Source organism: Leuresthes tenuis, unplaced genomic scaffold (genome assembly GCF_036924035.1).
Source record: "Leuresthes tenuis unplaced genomic scaffold, fLeuTen1.0.hap1 SCAF_1, whole genome shotgun sequence".
Lineage (NCBI taxonomy): Eukaryota > Metazoa > Chordata > Actinopteri > Atheriniformes > Atherinopsidae > Leuresthes > Leuresthes tenuis.
In genome coordinates, this window is record NW_027325355.1 from 37727911 (window position 1) to 37750227 (window position 22317).

General features: G+C 44.2%; 1 protein-coding gene across 3 annotated transcripts in view; it reads right to left on the reverse strand.

The window, feature by feature from the left end:
- Positions 1-10932: 10932 nt before the first annotated feature.
- Positions 10933-22317, reverse strand: part of prkx (protein kinase X-linked) — a 36697-nt gene continuing 25312 nt past the window's right edge. For all 3 annotated transcript variants that reach the window (XM_072379309.1, XM_072379307.1, XM_072379308.1), the window contains 3 exons: positions 20504-20561; positions 13111-13188; positions 10933-12654 (listed from right to left, as the gene is read on the reverse strand). In XM_072379309.1, coding sequence (XP_072235410.1) covers positions 12529-12654; positions 13111-13188; positions 20504-20561 — 262 coding nt within the window. In that variant the 3' untranslated portion in view covers positions 10933-12528. The remainder of the gene's footprint in view (positions 12655-13110; positions 13189-20503; positions 20562-22317) is intronic.

The window sequence follows — 22317 nt, forward strand, 5'->3', positions numbered from 1 at the left end:
TCATTTACATAGAAATAATCTGTTTGAAGAGTTTCAGTCAGGATTCAGAGTGCATCATAGCACAGAAACAGCACTGGTGAAAGTTACCAATGATCTCCTGTTAGCTTCTGATAGCGGACTTGTTTCTGTGCTTGTCCTGTTGGATCTCAGTGCTGCATTTGATACGATCGATCACAGCATTCTGTTACAGAGACTTGAACATGTTATTGGGATTAAAGGAACTGCATTAGGCTGGTTTAAGTCATATTTATCTGATAGATTCCAGTTTGTTCTTGTAAATGAAGAATCTTCCTCACACACCAGAGTAAGTCATGGAGTTCCTCAGGGTTCTGTGCTTCTTACCATGTTATGAAATTAAATCAAATTAAAAAGATATTTTAATTGGCCCACAAATAAATGATATTGTTTATATTTTTCTATGTTACAGCGGAGCTGAAGAAGCCTCAAACTGATCACACTCTACTGTTTTAACTTCAGAGCAGTCCCCAGCACAGAGCCAGCCTTCTTTATCACTTTGTCTCCGGCTCTGATGCTGCTGCCCCAACAGATGCTGCAAAGCAGATGGAACTCTCCACCACAGGCTGATGGAAGATATGAAACATCTTGGTGCAGACACTGAAGGACCTCAGCCTCCTTAGTCTGCTCTGTCTCTTCTTGTAGGCAGCCTCAGTGTTGCATTTCCAGTCCAGTCTGCTGTCCAGGTAAACGCTCTGAACTCCTCCACCACTTCCCCTGGGATGGAGGCAGTGTTTGGCTTACTCCTGCTCCCCCTGAAATCTACAGCCATCTCTTTTGTGTTGTTTAAATTCAAAATGAGGTGATTGTTCCCACACCATCCCACAGAGTGATCGACCGGTTCCGTGAACTCAGCCTCTCATCCATCACTGATGCACCCAACAGCTGCAGAGTAATCAGAGTATTTCTGGAGGTGACAGGACTCTGAGCTGTTCTGATACTCAGCTGTACTTATCTTATGAAACCAGATGAAACCAATAGGTTGGTCAGACTACAAGCCTGTCTTAAAGACATAAAGACCTGGATGACTCAGAACTGTCTGCTTCTAAATTCAGACAAAACTGAAGTTGTTCTCTTTGGACCTGAGCGCTTCAGGGAGAAATTGTCTAGTTATATAGTTACTCTAGATGGTATTTCATTGGCTTCTAGTTCTACAGTGAGGAACCTTGGAGTTATTTTTGACCAGGAGCACTTTCAGCTTTGAACTCTGCCACTCTAGTGCAACACTATTACACCAACAGGTTGTAAATCACTTGTTCTTGTAATGCGTCTCTGTTAAAAATAAGGGATGATGGAGCCATTGTCAGTAAATAGTATATAGACTGTACTTATGGTGCTTTTCTAGTCTAGCTGTCCACTCAAAGTGCTTTAACACTAAATGCCACATTCATGCAGCATGTCCTGGCTGTTAGAGGCTGCACAGGGCTTTTATTCCTCATCACACACACTAAAGGAGGTGTCTGAAGCAGTATGGGGTTCAGTGTCTTGCCCCAAAACATTTTGACATATGGTCTGGGGATGCTGGGAGTGGAGCCACCAAACTTCTGATTGGCAGGCGACTGCTCTTCCTTATGAGCATCAGCATCCCCTGCAGTAGTATAGCACATCTCAGTTCTAACCTGCAGTCTTTCTCATTTATATTGCACCTTTCTCAGATAACAAACACAAAGTGCTTCACAAGAAATACCAAAATGTGAAAGTAAAAACAAACAAGAAAAGACAATAAAAGCAGGCAAAATGCATGAAAATAAAAAAAACAAAACAAATTAGAAGCTAGCTTAAATGCAAAAGTCCAAAAGTTGGCCTGAGTCCAGACGGTGCAGCTCTGCTTGAGGATGGGGGTGTGATGCAGTCCCAACCTAACTGATGACAGGAATCCCATCTGACTGCTGCAAACATAACCAGGCTGCCGACCTGTGATTAGGGTGATAACTGGGGCGTGTGAACGAGCACACCCTGTGGTTTGGCCGGGTGGGGCTTCACTGGGTCAGCTTCAGAGTCAGGTCATTACTGTTTGCACACGGCTTAAATATGAGACGTCACTTCATGTCTTCTCTTCTGCTCATCAAGTGAACACTGACCTTGCATTAGCTGTAGTGTTGGGTACTAATCTCATCTTCAGCCAGAGAGATCTTCTCCAAAATTATACTCCAGGAGAGAAAGGAACTTAAAAACAGATTTAATATCTAATGTAATTTGTGGTAAATGGTTATTTTATCATCAACAGGGGACACAGCGTGCAGCAACTACACAACTACAGCCAAGAAGACAACTACACAGTGGGAGTACAGTCCCCACAAACTGTGCTCTGTTTGGATGTGGATGCATCTATCCAAATTCATTACTAATCCCGATGATTCCACTTTTTGTGACTCTCTGAGCCTCAGGGTCTCTGGGCTAAGAGCTCTAATATGTCTGAGGCGCAGGGCTGCAGGGTTCAGGGAGAGTTTGTCTTTTCTGAGGGGACCTCATTTGTTAGAGAAATTGCTTCAGCAGAAAATTCAACAGAATTTTTTTTCCCAGTGGACAGCTAAATCCTTTAGCTTGGAAATCCAGAGCGAGGTGAGTAACCGACACTGGGAACATAGGAGGACAAGAGAACTACACGGAGGATTTCAGTTGGAAAGAAACAGAAGACAGCCGGATTACATCTGTAGCAGTGAGAACACTCTGGCGAAGAGTGGTTGCTCCTGCAGATCTTTATGAAGGCGACTTGACGAGCACAGAAGAGAAACAGGTGCAGGAGCTGAACCAGACTCCGCCCACTCCTTCCAGGGAAACCTGCTCAGAGACCAAACAAACACCAGCCAAGCACCATCATGACACAGTAAAGTTCATCTTTCAGAAAGTAACAGCAACAATGATAATGATGATACGTTTTATTTTAAAAAACGCCTTCTTAACACTCAAGGACACTTTACAACACATTGAAACACAATAAATAAAACTACACAAGTTAAAAAGAACAATGAGGCTAGGGGGAGAATGCAGCTTGGAACAGATGGGTTTTGACTTTTGATTTGAAGAGAGGTGAGGAGTCAACGATGTCTGGTGGGAGTGAGTGCCAGAGCTGGGGAGCAGAGGGACTGAACGCTCTGGTGCTGAGACGGGCAGAGGGCACAGAGGAGGGGGCAGGAGGAAGACCTGAGGGAGCGAGAGGGGATGGCAATGCAGAGGAGATCAGACAGATATGGGGGGGCGAGGTTGTGCATGGCTTTGAATGTGTAGAGAAAGGGTTTAAAAGTAACTCTGAATCTGACCGGGAGCCAGTGAAGCTGCTGGAGGACGGGCGTGATACAGTGAAAGGAGGGGTTCTGGTGATGGTGCGGGCTGCAGAGTTTTGGACCAGTTGAGGCTTATGGAAGGATTTGTGAGGGGCACCGAAAAGGAGTGAGTTGCAATAATGGATGTGGGAGGTGACGAGGCTGTGGACCAGGATAGCAGTGGTGTGAGGAGTGAGAGGGGCGGAGACCATTAATGTGACAGAAATGGAAGTATGCAGACCGGGTAATGTCACTGATGTGGGAGTGGAAAGAAAGTGTGCTGCTGAGGAGGACACCCAGACTCTTAACCCGGGGGGAGGGGGACACTCGTTAAAGAGTTGGAACTGATCCTCTTTGTGGCTCAGTTCCTTCAGTCCAGCGTTGAACTGGACCAAGTTGTTAAAAGAGTGGGATGAAAAGTGTCTGCTGCACATTCACAGTCTGTAGCTAACTCTGCTGGAACATTAGCCTCAGATATAGTTTATCCACTGGGCTCTTATATCCTCTGAGGCTGCTGCTGGATGGAAGATGCATGCTCCTCAGTGCAGCTGACAGCAGAACATTTCCACCAGAAGCTGGCTTCATCCGTCCAGCAGGGTGGAAGTGAGTGGGCGGGGCTTAGCATAGGAGGCGGAGCCAACTTAAGGAGTGACGTACTTTAGAAAAGAAAATCAGAACGGCTCCTTAAATGAGGAACTTTCAAACAGGGGAACTAAATAAATCCCAGGGTTGTGTTTTGGGGGAGTTTTACACCGGCTGGTTGTGACGACCGTGCTTATATTGGTTGCTGGGCCAGTTCTTTGTTTTCGTCTTTTGTGACGTGGGTGCCCAGTAGGCGTGGTTGGTTGTTATTTATTACAGAACACCTGGGCCTGGTGTTCTCACTATAAAAGGCCTCTCCAGCAACTTTCTGATGGGTTCAGACAGTCCCCCTTTACGTCACTGCACATCAAAATCATTTTGGTTTTCTGCATGACACAACACTTCATTCACCATGTGTCGTTCATGCATACATGCAGGCACATACTTTTGACTTTTGACTGTTGCATTTGTTGTCTAAAGCAACTGAAAACCAGTGACAGATCTATGTAACTTACTGAAATGATGAGCCCAAATCTTAGGCTACGTTCACACAGCAGGTCTTATTTTTTGCTGAGATCTGATTTTTTGGTGTGGTTGCTCACATTATGATTTAAATGCCACCATCAACAGACTCCAGTAGGAACAGTCTACGGCCCTGAAGTGACCTGCATACACAGAAGAAGACCTGACAGTAGTTTACGCAGTTTACGGAAGTAAATATGGTTGTTGTCAGTGTGTTCATGTCAGTTCTGAAGTTGCTGTGCAATCAGAGCCGACAAAATCTGAAGCTTTTACTTAAGCCCAAAACCTCACTCTTTTTCCTCTGACGAGATCCATCAAAGATATCTGGCTGTTTCCTCCCTCCTCAGGCGCAGAATTGCGACATCTGTCTCACTTCAATGATGTAAAAGTTGGATGAATTGTGACATGACCGTTTAGACTGAGGTTGCTTTGAAAAGCATCAATTAAATTCAGTTTATTTCTATGGCACCAAATTGCAACAAATGTAATCTCAAGGCCTGTGATGGACTGGCGACCTGTCCAGGGTGTACCCCGCCTTTCGCCCAATGACTGCGGGGATAGGCTCCAGCCCACCCGCTACCCGATTAACGGACTGTCGGTATAGAAAATGGATGGATGGTAATCTCAAGGCACTTCAATGATACAGTCCCATTCAAGCCAATTATAGACCAATTCATTCTTATCATTGTGCAATAAATTAAATGCATTAAATTCCAAATTAGTCCTATTCATACATACAGAGCCAATTAAAAAACAATTTTGTAGCTGAGGAAACCAATAGATTGCACCAAAACTTCTCTCTGACCCAATCTCCCGTCCTGAGCTGCACGAGGCGACTGTGGAGAGAAAAACTCCCTTTAACAAGAAGAAACCTCCATCAGAACCAGAACCAGGAAGGGTCCATCTGCCTGGACCAGCTGGGGCTGAGAGGACAGGAAAGAGGGGACAACAAGCAGCGTAACACCAGGCCAGAGATACTTGCTGAGACAGGGACACCATCTAGACAACCAGCGATTGAATGAGGACATGCGGCTAAACATGTCATCACTGGTCAGATTTGGCAGGGGTCCAGAGAAAACTACGGAGTCCCACATTGTTTTGGCAAAATTACACACCGATGCAACATTCATTTTAGGGACCACGGGCTTGACTTTAGGACTATGACTCCTCTTCCTGGCAGTCACCCAGCCACTCTTAAGTCCCGGCTGCTCGGGATCTGCTCGGGGACGACTAACAGAGCTAGCTACGCTAGGTGGCTCCACACTGGCTAAAGGGGCCTGGCTCGCTATCAGGTGGTTTTCAACAGTGCAGAGCCGAGCTTCCAATTCAGATAACCTCGCCTCCAAAACTACAAAAAGACTACATTTGTTACATGTACCATTACCACTAAAGGAGGCAGAGGAGTAACTAAACATCTGACACACGGAGCAGGTGAAAGCAGGAGATAGAGGAAGAGAACTGGTAGCCATGCTAAGCTAGAGAACCAGACACACCGCTAAAAAGTGAAAAATAAAGACTTAAGATCAGTAAGAGTGAGCGTTAGAATATAACAAGTATGGGATAGAGTTAACTATGCAAAAATGTGTAAGAAACAGTGATTTTTAATAGTCCAAGAGGGGCAAGAAGTTCCACAGAACACAGACAAGGTAACAGGAAGTGATATAATATGTCTTACCACAAACCACATCAGATGTGTATCCGATTTAGGACCACACACAAAAGTGATTGTCATGAAAGAATCAGATATAGGTCACAAATGGGCAACTTTTGCCTGCAGTGTGTACAGAACAGAAGAAAGAGAAACCAGGGCTAATTTCTTTAAAGCCACCTGTAGTAGAAGCTGTAATTAAAGCCTTTAGTGTCCTCAGTGTGAACGTAGCCTAAGTGGGATGTTAAAACTCTGGATGAAACTATGTTTTAAAGTCTAGTTTCCTGAATAACAGGGAATTTTGAAATGTGACCTATTTCTCTAGAATCATAGAAATGTATGTGGTGAACAGATCGAGCTATGCTCTCATTTGTTCTGCTGGTTGACATGACAACTAAAAAAAAGCTGAAGGTGAACACGAACAACACTGAAACGTACATGAACTGATGCTTTTTGCTTTGAGGACAGCAGGACTGGAGCATGAATTCTTCTACACAGATGCAAATGAGAGTGGGGCTGTCTTAAAAGAGCAGTGCATTTTTGCAAAGAGGCAAATCACCCACAGACTTAAATATTTCCACTGATCCACTTAAAATGTCTGTGGGTTTGATATACTGCAGTGTCATTGTTTCTCCTGTTTGTGTGCTTACATCACAGCCTTTGGTTTCTATCACAAACTCTGAATCACCAGTAAGGAGGACTTTTTCCCATCATCCACTGGGAATGTCTTCACCCACACAAAACCTTGGCGGCCCCAGCTGAGACCACAATTCCACAGCCCTGTTCTGACGGGACTTTAGCTGATTGATGAGAATAACTGTCGTACCTTCAGAGTACAGTATGAAGTAATCTGAGTGCCTTTTTATTTCAGTGATAATGTTTTTAAGTGTGTACTTTAACACAGAATCGGACACTTGTTTTGGGTTGTTTAGTTGGGTTTAGAAGATAAAATATTCTGTTTGCTAGCAAAAAAATATGCTGTGATTGAGCAAATCATGCAAAATTTAATTTGGTGTAAGGATGCCAGATTTATTATGTGTGGGTTTTTTGGAGGCTCTCACCTCCCCACTACCTCCCTGCTCTCCTCGCGGCCTGTAAGCGGGGCCTTCTGGGAAGCAGAGCCAGCAGTCTCACAGCCTCTGCAACCAAATTCTCTTTGAAAGCACTTCACAGGCTGTTCATTAGCCTGTTGGAGCTCTGCAGCTCCATGCTCCTGACTGTTATCACTTAGAGGGAGACGCCACACAAAACATGACTCACTTCTTTTCCGCAGTAAACATAACAGACCTCCGTGATTCACTCCTGCTAATGGAAAATCTAAAGCTCACAGTTTGAGCTGCTGATGATTAATCCTATAAGGAACCAGAACTAAACTGTGATCAGCCTTAAAGAGATAAATACTACCATCTCAGGTGGAAATGATAAGGCAAAACCATGTCAGGGCTTTGCTAATGAAGTGGTTAACCACCGTAATGCATCTTCTGTCACAGCAGCTAATTAGCAGCAAGTAAGACTGAGGAACAGAGCAGGAGGAGAGCAGCGGTGCAGAGATGATCTGCAGCATATATTTAGTCTGCGGGGATATATGAACAGTTACTCATCGTCTGTCCTCAACCACAAGCAGGTTCTTTCTGTGTTTAAAAGCATTCCTCAGGAACAGACTTATGATGATGTTTGTTCTTAGGAATGCCACATTTGACAAGCAGTGACCTCCTGGAGGGGAAGGCCACAAGTTCAGTTCAATTCAACTATTAATCCCCAAATGGAAATGGTATTGCTGCAGCATAGGTTATTATTAAATATATGCTATCGTTTGTCTGAAAGTTCCTCATTTAACGATTCGTTCTGATTTTTATTTCACTCCTTCAGTTGACTCCGCCTCCTCTGCTAAGCCCCGCCCACCCACATCCACCCTGTTGGACGGATGAAGCCAGCGTCTGGGGGAATTGTTCTGCTGTCAGCTGTACTGAGGAGCATGAAAAACTGCTGGTTTTTGTCCAGCACAGAAAATGCTTGCCATAGAATATAAATATGTTTCCACAGAAAATCTCAGTAGAAAATCTAAAGAAGATACAAAGAAAGACGCCGTCTGTCCAGAGCTGCTGCATCGGGCCGTCACCAGTGCCGAGCCATTCAAATGTCAATATGAATTTTGTACAGAAGAAAGAGAAACCAGGACTAATTTCCTTACAGCCACCTGTAGTAGAAGCTGTAATTGAAGCCTTTAGTGTCGTCAGTGTTAGCCATCTTCATGCTATCTGTTATGATGACTGAAGTATTGTGGAAGTCCTTGACCTGCACAGCAGCCACAGGCTCATCATTAATGCTGATGTTGTAAACACTGAGCTCTGCTGCAGCTCACTCTGCTGGTTCCATGCCCTGGTACTGTCAAAGCTCTCCTGCATTAGTTCCATCACGTGAATAAGTGGACTTTTCACAACATCTCACTGGTTTTATTGATTGTTCAAGTAAAAACATTTGAGACGTTATCATTTCAGACCATCCTTACTGTAAATCAGTGGAAATGAAAGGCATGATGGGGACATTTAGCACCATATTCTGTAGTTACCTCCTGGAAGGATGAAAGACGATATCTGGACAAACCATGCTGTTCTCTGCCATGATGTCAGCTGGGGAATTAGCTGCATTTTGTCATGAAAACCTGAACTTGAGAAGCTTTAAACTTCTATGAAGGGTTCATTTCACAAATGTCAAGATTTCCATTCTGTAATACAAAAGCTTGGCTACACAGACGAGCAGCTGGCCTTTAGAGTGCTGCTGAGACGAGAACGGGAGAGGACCAGAAGAGGTGAAATACCTGTTTCCACACTTTATTCATCGTACAAACACGTCATTGTATCAAGTTCAGCACTGTTTATTCAAAGGATTTCTTCGGACTTTCTTAGAAAATGGTTCAGCAGAGACCAGACCTGGTTCACAGCAGATATCCTCACGTGTCAGTGCACACGGTGAAGCTCCTGCTCTTCCTGAAGGCTCTTTGTCAGGGTTTACTGGGACAGTAGAAGGAATTCAGTCATCATTAATGTCAGGAAGTCTTTACCGTGACAAGTCAAAGTGTCCGCTGTGAGAAAGGCCGGTCAAAGTATTGCTGGGTGGAGTCATGATGAAGGACAACACATGCTCTGTACAAACACAGCAAAGCTCTGCTCAGAGAGCTTTAACTGTGGGAGAGACTTCAGACACTGTGAACATGCACATTTATTTCTCTAAATATAAAAACACACAGGACACAGAGAGCTGGGACTAGCTAATGTTTGTTCATGCCATTTATAATAAGCTGTAGACGATCACCCCATCATGCCGGCTCCATTAGGGTTTAAAAGTGGTTTCAGGGTGACTCAGTGCGTCTCAGTATGTACAGTGGACAGAAGATGCTGACTGCATGTGGGTGCTGAGGTGGAGGAGCTGCTTCCGTTATCAAACTGCTGAACAACAGGCCTGCTCAATCAAACTATGCACACTCTGAGCAGACATTTGCTATGAATCAAATCAACCTAAAGAAGGAAGCCTTTCAGAACTGTTGGACCCAGGGCTCACCTGAAGCAGCTGACGGCTACTAAAGGGCTGCAGCAGGTGTGGTTGTAGAAGCTAAAACTTGGGAGTGGATGGGAGGAATTTGGCGAGGTCATGATCAACGACTTTCAATTGGGCCTTAAGGATGTTCTGGCACACACCCCCTTCAGCGACTGGGAGAAAAGCTGGGCCTGTCCTCCATGAAGAGGCAGAGTCTGAGGACTGTGCGGGACTCAGACGCACAGTCCTCAGACGCACAGTCCTCAGACGCACAGTCCTCAGACCCACAGTCCTCAGACGCACAGTCCTCAGACGCACAGTCCTCAGACGCACAGTCCTCAGACCCACAGTCCTCAGACGCACAGTCCTCAGACGCACAGTCCTCAGACGCACAGTCCTCAGACGCACAGTCCTCAGACGCACAGTCCTCAGACCCACAGTCCTCAGACGCACAGTCCTCAGACACAGTCCTCAGACGCACAGTCCTCAGACGCACAGTCCTCAGACGCACAGTCCTCAGACGCACAGTCCTCAGACCCACAGTCCTCAGACGCACAGTCCTCAGACCCACAGTCCTCAGACGCACAGTCCTCAGACACAGTCCTCAGACGCACAGTCCTCAGACCCACAGTCCTCAGACGCACAGTCCTCAGACGCACAGTCCTCAGACGCACAGTCCTCAGACCCACAGTCCTCAGACGCACAGTCCTCAGACGCACAGTCCTCAGACCCACAGTCCTCAGACGCACAGTCCTCAGACACAGTCCTCAGACGCACAGTCCTCAGACGCACAGTCCTCAGACGCACAGTCCTCAGACACAGTCCTCAGACGCACAGTCCTCAGACCCACAGTCCTCAGACGCACAGTCCTCAGACGCACAGTCCTCAGACGCACAGTCCTCAGACCCACAGTTCTCAGACACAGTCCTCAGACGCACAGTCCTCAGACCCACAGTCCTCAGACGCACAGTCCTCAGACGCACAGTCCTCAGACGCACAGTCCTCAGACGCACAGTCCTCAGACCCACAGTCCTCAGACGCACAGTCCTCAGACGCACAGTCCTCAGACGCACAGTCCTCAGACCCACAGTCCTCAGACGCACAGTCCTCAGACGCACAGTCCTCAGACCCACAGTCCTCAGACGCACAGTCCTCAGACGCACAGTCCTCAGACGCACAGTCCTCAGACGCACAGTCCTCAGACACAGTCCTCAGACCCAGTCCTCAGACCCACAGTCCTCAGACCCACAGTCCTCAGACGCACAGTCCTCAGACGCACAGTCCTCAGACGCACAGTCCTCAGACGCACAGTCCTCAGACGCACAGTCCTCAGACGCACAGTCCTCAGACGCACAGTCCTCAGACGCACAGTCCTCAGACGCACAGTCCTCACACCCATCACCTTGGCATTGGTTGTTAAAAAGCTTCCAAAAGGGATGGATGAGATTTGGCCTGAATGTGGTGGGGCTGGCATGCCTCTTCAGTGGCAGACGGGTGGTGGTTTCCATGTTTAAGAAGGGGGAGCAGAGAGTGTTTTCCTCCACTGCCCAGCCTCCAACTCTCTGTTACATGTATTATGCAAACTTATTCCCTTCACGTGGCGCTCTTCTACTGATTTAGTTTTTTGTGTGTAGTAAAATATCTCCTGTATATCTTGTAACAACTTTATTGATCTTGGTTGGAACCAAACAGGAGCAAGAATGTGAGCTTCTGCTTGATGGGATGTGATGAGAAGACGACTGCAGATAAACACAAAATGTTCACTCTGTTGGGCGATGCAGCGCTGACACGAGCACCAGCTGAAAGCTTTCACTCAAAGTGCTGCAGAGCACAAACTATGCACTGCTCATGCTTTTCAGGAGCTCGGTGTTACGTCCTGCACGTAGACGGAGGTGGACAGTCAATGTAAAATAACCCGGGTGTTTCAGAGGCTCAGTTCACACACAAAACACAAAAATGGAAGATTGTTCCACACAATGAAATGAAATCTTCTGGCATCACTGATCAAACGCATTAACGAGTTAAAGATGACATGATTTCACATACAGCTGTGTGGTCCTGCACAAGCATCCAGAACAGAGTGGCTACCACGCTGAGGCACCAAGTGACATGAATGAAACTCACTCTGAAGGCCATAAACACATTGTGATCCCAAATAAAGCCTTGAGAAAACGTTAGACAGAGACGGTAATGAATACTGACTACATCACCCAGAGCGCAGCAGTAAGGGGGCACATTCCACTACCTTTCACCTGACACGACTCCGCTCTAAAAGCACGACAACAGGGATGATGAGGAGTGAAGTGAAAGCACAGCGTGTCAGCTGTGTAGTAATAACAAAGCATGAAGCTGCTGCAGGGCTGCAGGGCTGCAGGGCTGCAGAGCTGCAGAGCTGCAGAGCTGCAGAGCTGCAGAGCTGCAGAGCTGCAGAGCTGCAGGTGGAGGTAACAAAGAGGTGAGGACCTCCATCACACCTGCAAGGAGCTGTGATTCAAGTAGACTTTTAATGACGGCGAGACAGCTTCCCCCTCACCCTGTGCTGTAAGGCACCGGTTGTCACACAGGTCCTAACTAAGCCTCTGACTACATACAGTACAGCGAGTCAGCACCGGGCCGGAGACACCTTCAATATGACCTCATGGACATCTTAAAAAGACAAAAAATAGAAAACATGACCATATAAAAAAGACCTGATTTGTACAAAGTAACAGTCTTGGTCTTAAAGGAACCAGGTTGCTTTTTGCATATGAGCAGACTCAGAGAAAAAACTGATAAGAAAATAAGATTAAGAGTAACAGTCTGACTTTAGTCTGATAAAGAAACAGCTAATCATGTCTGTGGGTTCATGCAGCCCCTGCCATTCTACGTGTTTCCCCATGATGGTACGTGTGACAGGAGCTTTAAATACGGCTGACAACTAAGAATATTCCATCAATCAATTAGAGAGTGAGCCACACTCAGGGCTCAAAAGTTCTTGAAGATCTCCAGATCCTTCTGAGGCACAGGAGGGTCCTTCTTCCAGTCGTCCTCTGGGTAAACGTCGAAGTTAGACGTGTCGCCCTCATGAGAAACTTTAGGAGCTATAGGAGGCTGTAGACACAGGGACAGACAGGTTTACAAATCCATTAATTACATATATTCAAGTAAATGTTCATTTAAACACTAAGAGGCTGCCAGGGTGAGATCAACATCATTCAGCAGAATCAAGCACAGACACCTCAGTGCAGGAGCCACTGATGTCATTCACTCAGTCTTAGTAGGAAGGTCCACTGGACCCGACACGCAACACGTGCTACAACTTAAATGATTATTTTCCCTTATCGAGAACAGAAATACACTGATCAGAAAAGAACAGGCAACACATCATAATGTAGCCCACAGATATACAAAGCTGGCCTATAAACACTATCTTTAAAAGTGCCATCAGTCAACTTCCTGATCTCTTTTGGACAGAAAACAAGCATTGCATGGTTCAGTCTTCAGATCACAAACCACTTGTTTTTCACACCAAGGTGCTACAATGTGCTCTTTGGGCAGCAGACGTACCTTCAGTTTCCTCAGAGGAACTGCCTCCCAGTCCACCGTCTTGAACCAGCGGTGTTTTTTCACGTCGTCGGCCCCATTCTGCAGCGGGCGGACAGAACAAAGAGCTCAGGACAAAGCTGTACAGAGAGCTGAGGCCATGCACAGTATGACCTCACATGCAGACTGAGTTTGAGAGCATCTTGTTTTTGCAACTACGCAGATGCCAAAACGTAGAGATCTGTGCAGTGACGTGATGTTCTACATGTGACGTTCATGCCTTCAGCGTGAGCTCACCACAGAGCGGACACATAAAGCAGGAGGGAGTGAGTGAGAGCCAGAGAAAAGCAACTCATTCCTTATTCTTTAACGTCAAAGTGATGGAAATAAATACTTTTGTTGTTAAAAATGTGAATATTGTCTACAGATAATCCGACAGGCCTCAACACTCCCACTAACACCAATCAGAGCACCAGCTGTCTCACTGCTGGGGCTGGACTCTCTATGTGTGGCGCGAACAGATGGCCACTGGTCGCAGGTAAAGGCTGATCTCATGTCAGCAGGAGCAGGACCGCCGCTCAGATGGAGACTAAAGAGTAGAGGAGAGCTGGTCCTCACTGTTGCCCTGGGTCATGATGTGAAGCGCTCTGTAAAACCATGGACTATTTATGAACTCCTTCTTTCTACATTTTATATGTTTACATGCTACCATTCATGTGCATGTGTGACACTGAGTTGTGTTATTTTCTTGACACCACCAGCTGAGTTGAGACTTGAACAAATGTTTCACCTGTGTGTGAGGCGTTCAGGAGACTGTAAATTATAAACTGTAGCTACAGAGAATAAGCTGGCTGACTGAAACTTTACAGAGCTGACTGAAACTTTACAGAGCTGTGGGACTCCACAGCAGGAGATATCTGTAAACAGTAGCCAGAGAGAATAAGCTGGCTGACTGAAACTTTACAGATCAGACGGAAACTTTACAGATCAGACGGAAACTTTACAGATCAGACTGAAACTTTACAGATCAGACTGAAACTTTACAGAGCTGACTGAAACTTTACAGAGCTGTGGCACTCCACAGCAGGAGATATCTGTAAACAGTAGCCAGAGAGAATAAGCTGGCTGACTGAAACTTTGGAGTCAAGTCAATTCAAGTCAAACTTATCAAGTCACTTTACAGTCAAAGTTATCAAATCACTTTACAGCTGAAACTTTACAGTCAACTGAAACTTTACAGAGCCGACTGAAACTTTACAGAGCTGACTAAAACTTCACAGAGCCAGCTGAAACTTTACAGTCAACTGAAACTTTACAGATCTGACTGAAACTTCACAGAGCCGACTGAACATTTACATAGCTAAGTGGAACTTTACAGATCTGACTACAGAGCCAACTAAAACTTTACAGTCAACTGAAACTTCACAGAGCCGACTAAAACTTTACAAAACTGACTGAAATTTTAAAGAATTGACTACAGAGCTTACTGAAACGTTACAGAGTCGACTGAAACTTTAGAGCTGTTTGAAACGTAACAGAGCTGACTGAAATTTTACAGAGCTGTTTGAAACTTTACAGAGCTCACTACAGCGCTGACTGAAACTTTACAGAGCCGACTGAAACGTTACAGTGCTGACTGAAACTTTACAGAGCCGACTGAAACTTTACAGAGCTGTTTGAAACGTAACAGAGGTGACTGAAACTTTACAGAGCTGTTTGAAACGTAACAGAGGTGACTGAAATTTTACAGAGCTGTTTGAAACTTTACAGAGCTCACTACAGCGCTGACTGAAACTTTACAGAGATGACTGAAACTTTACAGTGCTGACTGAAACTTTACAGAGCCGACTGAAACTTTACAGAGCTGTTTGAAACGTAACAGAGGTGACTGAAATTTTACAGAGCTGTTTGAAACTTTACAGAGCTCACTACAGCGCTGACTGAAACGTTACAGAGCTGACTGAAACTTTACAGAGCCGACTGAAACTTTACAGAGCTGACTGAAACGTTACAGTGCTGACTGAAACTTTACAGAGCCGACTGAAACTTTACAGAGCTGTTTGAAACTTTACAGAGCCGACTGAAACTTTACAGAGCTGTTTGAAACGTAACAGAGCTCACTACAGCGCTGACTGAAACGTTACAGAGCTGACTGAAACTTTACAGAGCCGACTGAAACTTTACAGAGCTGACTGAAACATTACAGTGCTGACTGAAACGTTACAGTGCTGACTGAAACTTTACAGTGCTGACTGAAACTTTACAGTGCTGACTGAAACTTTACAGAGCCGACTGAAACTTTACAGAGCTGTTTGAAACGTAACAGAGGTGACTGAAATTTTACAGAGCTGTTTGAAACTTTACAGAGCTCACTACAGCGCTGACTGAAACTTTACAGAGCCGACTGAAACGTTACAGTGCTGACTGAAACTTTACAGAGCCGACTGAAACTTTACAGAGCTGTTTGAAACGTAACAGAGGTGACTGAAATTTTACAGAGCTGTTTGAAACTTTACAGAGCTCACTACAGCGCTGACTGAAACTTTACAGAGCTGACTGAAACTTTACAGTGCTGACTGAAACTTTACAGAGCCGACTGAAACTTTACAGAGCTGTTTGAAACGTAACAGAGGTGACTGAAATTTTACAGAGCTGTTTGAAACTTTACAGAGCTCACTACAGCGCTGACTGAAACGTTACAGAGCTGACTGAAACTTTACAGAGCCGACTGAAACTTTACAGAGCTGACTGAAACGTTACAGTGCTGACTGAAACTTTACAGAGCCAACTGAAACTTTACAGAGCTGTTTGAAACGTAACAGAGGTGACTGAAATTTTACAGAGCTGTTTGAAACTTTACAGAGCTCACTACAGCGCTGACTGAAACTTTACAGAGCCGACTGAAACGTTACAGTGCTGACTGAAACTTTACAGAGCCGACTGAAACTTTACAGAGCTGTTTGAAACGTAACAGAGGTGACTGAAATTTTACAGAGCTGTTTGAAACTTTACAGAGCTCACTACAGCGCTGACTGAAACTTTACAGAGCCGACTGAAACGTTACAGTGCTGACTGAAACTTTACAGAGCCGACTGAAACTTTACAGAGCTGTTTGAAACGTAACAGAGGTGACTGAAATTTTACAGAGCTGTTTGAAACTTTACAGAGCTCACTACAGCGCTGACTGAAACTTTACAGAGCTGACTGAAACTTTACAGTGCTTACTGAAACTTTACAGAGCCGACTGAAACTTTACAGAGCTGTTTGAAACGTAACAGAGGTGACTGAAATTTTACAGAGCTGTTTGAAACTTTACAGAGCTCACTACAGCGCTGACTGAAACGTTACAGAGCTGACTGAAACTTTACAGAGCCGACTGAAACTTTACAGAGCTGACTGAAACGTTACAGTGCTGACTGAAACTTTACAGAGCCGACTGAAACTTTACAGAGCTGTTTGAAACGTAACAGAGGTGACTGAAATTTTACAGAGCTGTTTGAAACTTTACAGAGCTCACTACAGCGCTGACTGAAACGTTACAGAGCTGACTGAAACTTTACAGAGCCGACTGAAACTTTACAGAGCTGACTGAAACGTTACAGTGCTGACTGAAACGTTACAGTGCTGACTGAAACTTTACAGTGCTGACTGAAACTTTACAGTGCTGACTGAAACTTTACAGAGCTGACTGAAACGTTACAGAGCTGACTGAAACGTTACAGTGCTGACTGAAACTTTACAGTGCTGACTGAAACTTTACAGAGCTGACTGCAACTTTACAGAGCTGACTGAAACTTTACAGAGCTGACTGAAACTTTACAGAGCTGTTTGAAACGTTACAGAGCTGACTGAAACGTTACAGTGCTGACTGAAACTTTACAGAGCTGACTGAAACTTTACAGTGCTGACTGAAACTTTACAGAGCTGACTGAAACTTTACAGAGCTGACTGAAACTTTACAGAGCTGTTTGAAACGTTACAGAGCTGACTGAAACTTTACAGTGCTGACTGAAACTTTACAGAGCTGACTGAAACTTTACAGTGCTGACTGAAACGTTACAATGCTGACTGAAACTTTACAGAGCTGACTGAAACTTTACAGAGCTGTTTGAAACGTTACAGAGCTGACTGAAACGTTACAGTGCTGACTGAAACTTTACAGAGCTGACTGAAACTTTACAGAGCTGTTTGAAACGTTACAGAGCTGACTGAAACGTTACAGAGCTGACTGAAACGTTACAGAGCTGACTGAAACTTTACAGAGCTAACTGAAACGTTACAGTGCTGACTGAAACTTTACAGAGCTGACTGAAACTTTACAGTGCTGACTGAAACTTTACAGTGCTGACTGAAACTTTACAGAGCTGACTGAAACTTTACAGAGCTGACTGAAACGTTACAGTGCTGACTGAAACTTTACAGAGCTGACTGAAACTTTACAGAGCTGACTGAAACTTTACAGAGCTGTTTGAAACGTTACAGAGCTGACTGAAACGTTACAGTGCTGACTGAAACTTTACAGAGCTGTTTGAAACGTTACAGAGCTGACTGAAACGTTACAGTGCTGACTGAAACTTTACAGAGCTGACTGAAACTTTACAGTGCTGACTGAAACGTTACAATGCTGACTGAAACTTTACAGAGCTGACTGAAACTTTACAGAGCTGTTTGAAACGTTACAGAGCTGACTGAAACGTTACAGTGCTGACTGAAACTTTACAGAGCTGACTGAAACTTTACAGAGCTGACTGAAACTTTACAGAGCTGTTTGAAACGTTACAGAGCTGACTGAAACGTTACAGTGCTGACTGAAACTTTACAGAGCTGTTTGAAACGTTACAGAGCTGACTGAAACGTTACAGTGCTGACTGAAACTTTACAGAGCTGACTGAAACTTTACAGTGCTGACTGAAACGTTACAATGCTGACTGAAACTTTACAGAGCTGACTGAAACTTTACAGAGCTGTTTGAAACGTTACAGAGCTGACTGAAACGTTACAGTGCTGACTGAAACTTTACAGAGCTGACTGAAACTTTACAGAGCTGTTTGAAACGTTACAGAGCTGACTGAAACTTTACAGAGCTGACTGAAACTTTACAGAGCTAACTGAAACGTTACAGTGCTGACTGAAACTTTACAGAGCTGACTGAAACTTTACAGTGCTGACTGAAACTTTACAGTGCTGACTGAAACTTTACAGAGCTGACTGAAACTTTACAGAGCTGACTGAAACGTTACAGTGCTGACTGAAACTTTACAGAGCTGACTGAAACTTTACAGAGCTGACTGAAACTTTACAGAGCTGTTTGAAACGTTACAGAGCTGACTGAAACGTTACAGTGCTGACTGAAACTTTACAGAGCTGTTTGAAACGTTACAGAGCTGACCGAAACGTTACAGTGCTGACTGAAACTTTACAGAGCTGTTTGAAACGTTACAGAGCTGACTGAAACGTTACAGAGCTGACTGAAACTTTACAGAGCTGACTGAAACTTTACAGAGCTAACTGAAACGTTACAGTGCTGACTGAAACTTTACAGTGCTGACTGAAACTTTACAGAGCTGTTTGAAACGTTACAGAGCTGACTGAAACGTTACAGTGCTGACTGAAACTTTACAGAGCTGACTGAAACTTTACAGTGCTGACTGAAACTTTACAGAGCTGACTGCAACTTTACAGAGCTGACTGAAACTTTACAGAGCTGACTGAAACTTTACAGAGCTGTTTGAAACGTTACAGAGCTGACTGAAACGTTACAGTGCTGACTGAAACTTTACAGAGCTGACTGAAACTTTACAGTGCTTACTGAAACTTTACAGTGCTGACTGAAACGTTACAGAGCTGACTGAAACTTTACAGAGCTGACTGAAACTTTACAGAGCTGTTTGAAACGTTACAGAGCTGACTGAAACGTTACAGTGCTGACTGAAACTTTACAGAGCTGACTGAAACTTTACAGTGCTGACTGAAACGTTACAATGCTGACTGAAACTTTACAGAGCTGACTGAAACTTTACAGAGCTGTTTGAAACGTTACAGAGCTGACTGAAACGTTACAGTGCTGACTGAAACTTTACAGAGCTGACTGAAACTTTACAGAGCTGTTTGAAACGTTACAGAGCTGACTGAAACTTTACAGAGCTGTTTGAAACGTTACAGAGCTGACTGAAACGTTACAGTGCTGACTGAAACTTTACAGAGCTGACTGAAACTTTACAGAGCTGACTGAAACTTTACAGAGCTGTTTGAAACGTTACAGAGCTGACTGAAACGTTACAGTGCTGACTGAAACTTTACAGAGCTGACTGAAACGTATTGGGTGTGTGAGGCAGAAGAGAGTTTTCTTTTTTTAAGAAAACACAGGGAATGAATAAAAGCCTGCACAATGCAACTGTAAAATCAGTCTTTATTCTCATGAAGAAGGCTCGGGTTCACTCCTTTTCTTCTGAATAAACTCTACTGCACCCAACTTTTCTCATCTTCATTTCAGTAAATTTGAAAGTTTTTTTCCTAAATTGGCTGAGATTGATGATTTCTGGTCCTGAGGCCAGGCAGGACAGAATTGGGCCTGAAGGTCACAGACATCCAGCGTTCCCTCAACCTTCTGATGATATCATGTACTGTAGACGATGGAATATTCAAAGTCTTCAAAGAACAAACCCTTTTGAAGATTACTGAACCTCTGCCCATCTTTACTTCTGAGGGACTCTGCCTCTCTTAAGAGCTCTTTTTATATCCAGTCATGTTACTGGCCTGTTGCTAGCTGCAATGGGTTCCTGCAGCTGTTTCTGTTCAGTTCGGCTCACTCTTCCACCTTAAGTTGCCCCAGTTCCAACTTTTTGAGATGTGCTGCTGCCACCAAATTCAAGATCAGCTGATATTTTCTTTTAAATAGTAAAATGTCTCATTTTCAACACTTCTACAGAGAACAAAACAGTTGATGAGATAATGGTTGATGAGATCTTTTCACATCTTTTCTGGAGCTGCGGTTGTACCCTCAGTTGTTATTCTCTCTAAACTCATGCCCACTTCCACAGGCTCTGTTAACCTCTACAATCCTCAGCTGAAGAAGGAGGGTTTGGAGCACATAACTCAGAAAAGTCTCACAAACATATATGTGTGTTTGACTCCATCAGTAACTTCTGTCTTTGTGCTGCTGAGAGGAAAAAGGAGCTGCAACAACACGAACATTTCAATTCAAATCCATTAAAAACGTCGTCCATCCGGCTGGAAGTGTTAAATAGTCCAAACAGGCTTCTAATTGCTACTAATTAGAAGCATGTGGTGCTGCAGTCACAGTGGGGGTCCTTTTTTCTACAGTCCCAGTCCTCAGACTGCTGACGTCAAACTGCCTGCTATGAAATAAGGTGGGCTGCCATGTGGTTCAGGCAGACAGGAAATCTAACCAACTCACCTTCATGTTGCCTAGCCGCCTGGCCCGGTCAATGACCAGGAATTTCTTGATGAGGTCTCTGAGGGCAAAGAGAAACAAGTCAGTCAACCTACAGCTGCCCAGAGAAGTGTTGCTTCTCCTGCACACGAGGAAAAACTGTCACAAGGTGGTCCTCACACTGTCAAAATGACAGATGCATAATTCCAAACATAGCTCCACGGTCTGCCAGAGGTGACCGAGGGTGGCTAAGTGAGAAGTGTCCTTTTGACATTTGTCTAATTGAAGAAAATTGGAAACTTTTTCAGAGGAGAACTTTCTGAGAGTATAAATGAAGAGTGTGATGCAGACATCCATGTGAAAGGGAGTGAGGAGAAATTAAATGTGATGCCTGCTGGAGAACAGCGAACTTTGAATAAAGGTGTTGTATCTCACATCTGATGACAGCCTCATAAATACAGCAGCTGGATGTAGACGAGTCAGCCACTTCTCCGTTTTTATCTGGGTGCTTCACGAGCTCGAGACAGGCGTTAGAGTGATATGACATGGAAAACATTTTAATCAGCTCCAGTGGGAAAATATTCACATTTAAACCCTTCCATAAATTTCAGAAAAGAGAATTCATCCAGATAGAAAAAGAATGATAAATGATTACAGTTTGTTTCCCTGTTTGATGCTTCTGTGTAGAAAGCATAACAAATGTTCTGTTTTCAGGTTTTCTCAGCATCGCTGTAACATTTCTACAAATGAAAAAAATACATTATCAGCTTCTCACACGTGGTGGAGGAGTTTTGACCCACTCTCCTTTCCAACACTGCTTCCGTTCATTGAGGTTTGCAGCGTTGGTTTTTCTCTTAAGGTCCCATCACAGCAGCCAAGCTGCAGCTGTGGAAGAGATGGCCTTAAAGTCTCTAAAACGCTTTATGACACAGAGGAGTTCCTGGTGAACTCAGCGACTGACTGTGAAGCTACTTACACTCCTCATTCCTATATACGGTGGCCCTGAAGTGCAAATCACAAAGACAAATCAAAAACACAACGGCAAATTAAAAAACACAACGGCAAAAGAGAAATCCACGAGATTAACCAAAACGGAAAAGGTTGGTACCCTCTGGCGACATGAATTGGACTGGTGGTGGTCCGTCTTTTAAACCAGAAGGACCATGTTTTTTAAAATATGAGCGCTGCAAGTGACAATGTACAGGCTGCTATTGAAGTATTTGCTGATGCGAATATCCCGTCTTACATATGCTGCTTCAACTCTCAATGTGAAGAAAAAGGTCTCAAAAGGTATTGACAAGATGTTATTAAACTTTTTATGGAAGCACAAAAACCACTATATTAAAAACTCAGTAATAATGAACTCGTATGATTATGGTGGCCTTAACCTTTTAGACTTTTACACTTTAAATAACACTTTCAAAATAAATTGGCTTAAACAATTTATCAAGAACCCATCTTCAATTTGGAATCCCATACCAAATTTTATTTGCTCTAAATTAGGAGGCCTAGATTTCTTTTTACTTTGTAATTAAGTTGAAAAAATCCCTTTAAAACGGTCCTACTTTCAGAAACAGATGCTTCTTTCTTGGTCATCGATTTGCACTTCAGGGCCACCGTAGGACTATGACAGTGTAACATGTCCCATGCCGTTCATCTGAGGTTACATTTACTTTACGTTGAGAACTGCTGAGGAACAGGTGATTTTTATTCTGTGAGAGCATGGACTTATGCATCTTACTTATGACTGTATGCATGATAAATATATGTGGTCCTTTGAGGTGAAATTAACCTCCAGTCTTACAGAGAGATACTCATGATGACACCTGTCCCTGAGC